This window comes from Lipotes vexillifer, unplaced genomic scaffold (assembly GCF_000442215.2).
Source record: "Lipotes vexillifer unplaced genomic scaffold, Lipotes_vexillifer_v1.1 scaffold697, whole genome shotgun sequence".
Lineage (NCBI taxonomy): Eukaryota > Metazoa > Chordata > Mammalia > Artiodactyla > Lipotidae > Lipotes > Lipotes vexillifer.
The window spans coordinates 2,251,690-2,257,689 of NW_006779498.1; the positions used below are offsets into that span (position 1 = coordinate 2,251,690).

General features: G+C 39.2%; 1 protein-coding gene across 1 annotated transcript in view; it reads left to right on the forward strand.

Moving 5' to 3' along the window:
- SGCD (sarcoglycan delta) overlaps positions 1–6,000 on the forward strand; it is a 416,813-nt gene that overhangs the window by 308,105 nt on the left and 102,708 nt on the right. Inside the window, exon 6 of the mRNA XM_007452849.1 lies at positions 2,173–2,245. Coding sequence (XP_007452911.1) covers positions 2,173–2,245 — 73 coding nt within the window. The remainder of the gene's footprint in view (positions 1–2,172; positions 2,246–6,000) is intronic.

Genomic DNA, 6,000 nt, shown 5'->3' on the forward strand with positions numbered 1-6,000 from the left:
CACTTGGCAGCCTCCACAGTGCCTTTGACCTAGGTGTTCCTCAAAGGATCCCAAAAATGTTGGAGAGGGGAAATGGATATTCTGCAAAACCAAATGTAATACATATGTAACAAAAGCTACTTTATAATTTGTAATCCACCCCATTCTTACTCAGTTACTGTATTAGTCAGAGTTCTCCAGAGAAACCAAACCAATAAGGTCTACACAGAGAAAGAGATTTATTGTAAGAAATTGGCTCACACAATTATAGAGGCTGAGAAATCCCCCATTCAGCTGTCTGTGAAATGGGGACTTAGGAAGAGGCCAGTGATGTAATTTAGTCTGAGTCCAAATGCGTGAAAATGAGGGGAGTCAATGGTGGTGATTCCAGTCTAGGTGTGCAGGCCTGAGAACCAGGACCATGGACAGCAGGAAAAGAGCAATGTCCCAGCTCACAGGGTGAGGCAGGAAGGGCGGAATACTTCCTTCCTCCACTTTTTTGTTGTATTCAGGCCCTCATCTGATAGGATGATGCCCACTTACATTGGAGAGAGCAAACTGCTTTATTCAGCACACCTATTCAAATGCTAATCTCATCTGGAAACACCCTCACAGACACATCCAGAAATAATGTTTAGCCAGATATCTGGGCACCTTTTGATCCTGTCAAGTTGACACGTACAATTAAGCATCACAGTTATCAAGAACACAGTAAAGTTTCAATCACTAGAGCAAAATAAATAATATATACTTAATAAAACAGTGAACATTCTTATGAAATTTACACCAAAAAAATGTATTTAACGGGGCTATGGGTACATTTTGAAAGGTACCTGTATATTTGAAAAGATGTGATTTGGGATCTTGGAAAGTAAAAGTGTCTACGGGCAGAAAATGATCTTAAAGGTCCCCACATGGAGTGTCTCTATGCCAGCTGGAACCGTCAGTTTTATGGGGTTGTTGCAGGGAATAAATGAGATATATCTATGATGGTATCCAGCTATGTGGTAGTCACTCAAAAATGTTAGCTGAGAGTAATAGTTATTATTCACCAGAATATTCTTTTAGTGACCATATATTATGTTAAGGAAGAAAAAAATTCTGATTTTACTTACAGTGGTCTGTTACTCATATCAGAAAGATTAAATATTTCTATAGTTGCTACAAAAGCCAGGAAATCAGTTCATTTTCCTAGAGTCATTAGTATGTCGGGGTAAACCTGGCTTTGGAATAACAGTGGTTAGTAGAGGATTTCTAGACATTATACCAATGCAGGAGGATTCTAGAAATTCACACATGAATGCAAGATGATATTCCATCCCTTCTTACAGCATCAAAGAAGCACACTGAGCATATAAAAAGAAACACCTTTACTTCAGGATACTGTCTGGCTAAGCTTAATTGAAAAACAATATCCAGTGCAATTGCCTGTGATAAACTGAGGCTTAAGCGATTTGAAGACACTTTGGGAGCAGACAAATTAGATAATCACAATCTTTACGGCTGGAAAGGTTCAGCTGATGTTGACAAGTTGTAAAGATAAAAGCTTATAGCAAAGTCAAGAGCTAAATGTCTAGATTGGGTCGGGGATCAATGTTAATACTCAAATGGTAGAAGCACTGAACTTCAGATGATCCCTCATAGTGTTCTGAGTTTTCAAGGTTATCCTGTAAAACTTGATTTACTGAGAAACTTTGGCCTCATTGTCCTTAGGCAAATACCTTACAGTCTGACAGTGTTCTCTACCATCTAACCCATTTCTTAGATGTTGTATGTGTTATGTGATTTGTGTCCCATGCTGCAGTAACAGAATTTCAGCTGCTGGTTTTCAAAACACTTCCAGTAGGGTGACTGTTAATAGGTTATGAGAGACATGAGTCAGACCATGCCATTTCTAGGCATCTTGTTTTTTTTGGTTTTTTTTAAGCCAACATGGAATTTGCCTCATGGCCTCACTCTGATCTCAGCAAGAACACATTCAAAAGAGTTCCTTGTTTTTTCAAAGCCTGTTTGCATGAGTTGATTGAACGCTCTCCTAGCACGGAGACCTGCCCTAGAGCCAGTGGCAGAATACCTGTGTACTGGGTTGTATAAAGGATTCACTGCATTTAGCTCCATTCATTGTGCTGACTGTGCCTCCCAGTGACACATCCAACTCTCCAACCTCTGTTTGCTTTTTTCTTTTGTTTACAGGAGCAGAGGGCACAGTGTTCCCTAAATCTATAGAGACACCTAATGTCAGGGCAGATCCCTTCAAGGAACTAAGGTAAACTTCTGAGTATGGTTTGCATTGATTAAGTGGCTATTTGCTCTCTTTGTGCAACTGGTTGATGATCCATTTTGAATATCTATGATGTAGCAGTATCATGAGTGTATGAACTGGGAGAGATTAGAAAGGATGTGAAGATAAGGTACAACTAAGAGAAGATTTTCTCTGAGGACTTAAAGTTGAAAGATTGCAGGAAGTGGTTGCCAGTCTTGGAGCTGTGAGATTTAGGATTCATTCATTTACAGTGTGTATTTCCTGATGTATTTTGTGGTACCCAGATCCTCTCCAGTTAGAGAACTAATCGGTAATTTGTGCTGATCAGCCCAAAGAAAAGTGGTGTTTAAAAGAAGCTGAGCTGTAAATACTATACTTTTTTTTTTTTCTATCTAACAAGCTCCCCATTTTCTGGAATGATATGGTGCTAGAACTACCTTCTGTGTGTATTCCATGTACTGGTGTTAATCAGATATCCATAAGCCTGCTGCTTTTAGCAGAAAAGGGCTCTGCGATGCCGTGTACTTACCAACAACTTATGGAAAGCAAAAAGGAACAGTAGATATACCGACGGACAAATAGACAGAGATGTAGTCTAAAAACCATTCCTGCCGCTAAAGAACTATCCCCAGCCCTCCAAATGAAACACATATAAAATGGTATGATGATACAAATATAACTTTAATTTTCACTATGGAATTAGAGCCATGAAGAATTCAGTGAATATTGGCTTTCTTCATTTCTCACAGTTCTTTAAATAAGACCAATCATAAATCCTCATAAACATCCCTGAATAACTCTTGCATAAAGACATCAACTGTAAGCAAACGCACCTGTATCGCACAAGTCATCCCTTCTCTTTCACAACCAGCCCCGAGATCTCTGTTTTGCGAAAACAGCAGCAGCCACGTTGGAGCTTGCATTTCCCTAAACAGAAACATGTCCTCAGTAAGTGGAGAATATATCACCTCATTACAAAACCATAGCATTCCTGCCAGGCCTGTAAGTCTTTATGAATATAGGGAAATAAGTCGGGCAAAAGGAAGAGGATAATCGGTGGGGAGTGAAAACCTTTTCTTAGCAAAATCCCGTATACAGTGGGCTATATTTTTAAAATTACATACCACACTGTGACGTTTTACATGTTACTGAAATAACCATTTTCACCAGGTCTTCCAGAGGCCAGAAGTTGCCTGACTCTCTGTCAATTAGATCCTGGGTTTCATATTAATGTGCTAAAGCTGGAATCTTTTAAGCAAATCCACCCAAGGAAATGTGCATTTTAGGTCCCTGAGAGAGCTCATTCTCTGAGAATGCACTGAATCCTTGTGGCTGTGATGTAAGAACTCTTTCAAGCAGGCTAATGGGTGGCCCAGTTCCCTGTCTTTTCACAGTCCTCTTTAGGAGCAGGGGGTTTTATTTGGGGGGGAGGGGGGTTGTTTTTTACAGAACTAGTGAATGATTTGTGCTGATCAGCCCAAAGATAAGTGATGTGTAAAAGGAGCTGAACTCTATCATGTACCACAGTGTTCATTGCAGCTCTGTTTACAATAGGCAGGACATGGAAGCAACCTAAGTGTCCATTGACAGATGAATGGATAAAGAAGATGTGGCACATATATGCAAGGGAATATTACTCAGCCATAAAAAGAAACGAGATTGAGTTATTTGTAGTGAGGTGGATGGACCTAGAGTCTGTCATACAGAGTGAAGTAAGTCAGAAAGAGAAAAACACTGTATGCTAACACATATATATGGAATCTAAAAAAAAAAAAAAGTTTTTTTTGGTCAGAGATTCTGCCACAAAGCACCATTAAAAAAAAAAAGGGATGGAGAAGCTAAGTCATCACATTCTAGGCTCCTGACTCAGTCCAGGCTATTACACATCAACACAATCTGAACAGGGGCAAACAAAAGACTAACTTAAGAATTACATACTAAAGTCTTTTTGTGCTGCCCTTATTTATACTTAGACTGACTTCTCAGATAAACAAGTAAAACTTAAATGTCAATCCATGTCCCTCAGCTACTCAATCAATCAAGCATGAGAAAAATAACATCTATTTTAGAGACCTTCTCTTTGGGGATAATTTTTGTTTCCTCAAACCCCTTTCTTGGCTGCTGGAGGGTTTTCTTGTTTGTTCTACTGTTGTTTTCTGTTTGCTTGTTTGTTAATGAGAAGCAGATTTTAGGCCTCTGACGTGCCTTCCTGGAATATCTCAGCTCCCAGCTAAAGGAATGGTAGCTTCCTCTCTGTGAGCATTTTGGTTCACTGCTTTTCTTATTAGAGTTACTATAGTTACTATATTTGCCGTATTTGCTTAAGACATTTGTAAATAATCCAGGGTTGAGCTGAAAATCACAAAAGAGGGTTGTTTCTCTGCAGACAAACAAGGAGTGTTGGTAAGGTCTGCGCCCAACACCCAACTCAGGCGTATTTGTAGACTCTGCTGCTGCAGGGCAATTCTGAAATCATGACGTGTGTCTCTAGATTCAAGACTATACTTAAAAATGTACCAGGCAGTACCCCCATCCCTCTAATGAGAAAAACTAACTTTGAATAGAAACTGGATTTGAATAAATTCATGACTTAAAATTTGAATATTTTAAATGTTCACACAGTTTTTTGTTTTTTTTTTCCCCCCCCCAAAGTCTGTATAAGACAAATGGAAAAAAATCCCTGATCTCAGACTGTGCCTGATCTGGGACTGGAAATAGGCCATTCAGTTTGACATAGGTATTTTCTGTAAGAACAGAGACCACCTGTGAATGACTACCTTGCTCTAAGCATTCTTTTCAACTGTGAAGTTTCCTTGTAGGATTCTGATCCTACCAGAATAGGAAATGGACTGTGAAATCGTATGTCCCAGATGTATGCCATGACAATTGTAAAAGAAAGGAAGAAGGTTATATGGACCAATGTACACAGACAGCCAACTCTGTTCCCCTAAACAGCACTAAAAGCTTGGAAGGAACCACAAAAAAGCAAGAAGCCAGAAGGTCTTCATAAAAGAATTCTTCATCAGCGGCTGTGCTGATATGCTTTCACTCTACCTTCAATTATAACCAGGGTGGTGACCTGATTTTCCATTTCATTGTCTATAAGGAGCTGTTTCCCAAGTGTTTTTTTTTTTCAGGTTCTTTTCCCATATAGGTTATTACAGAACACTGAGTAGAGTTCCCTGTGCTGTACAGTAGATCCTTGTTAATTATCTATTTTATGCATAGTGGTGTGGATATGTTAATCCCAAACTCCTAATTTATTCCCCCCCACCAACTCGGTAACCATAACTTTGTTTTCAAAGTCTGTGAGTCTTGTTTTGAAAGTAAGTTCATTTGTATCATGTTTTTTAGATTCCACGTATCAGTAATATCATATGACATTTGTCTTTCTCTGTCTGACTTACTTCACTTAGTATGATACTCTCTAGGTCCATCCATGTTGCTGCAGATGGCATTATTTCATTCTTCTCTATGGCTGAGTAATATTCCATTGTGTATATGTACCACATCTTCTTTATCCATTCCTCTGTTGATTTAGGTTGATTTAGGTTGCTTCCATGTCCTGGCTATTGTAAATACAGCTGTAGTGAACATTGCGATGCATGTGTCCTTTTGAGCTGTGGCTTTCTCTGGGTATATGCCTAGGAGTGGGATTGCTGGGTCATATGGTAGTTCTATTTTTAGTTTTTTGAGGAACCTCCATACTGTTCTCCATAGTGGTTTTACCAATTTACATTCCCTCCAACAGTGTAGGG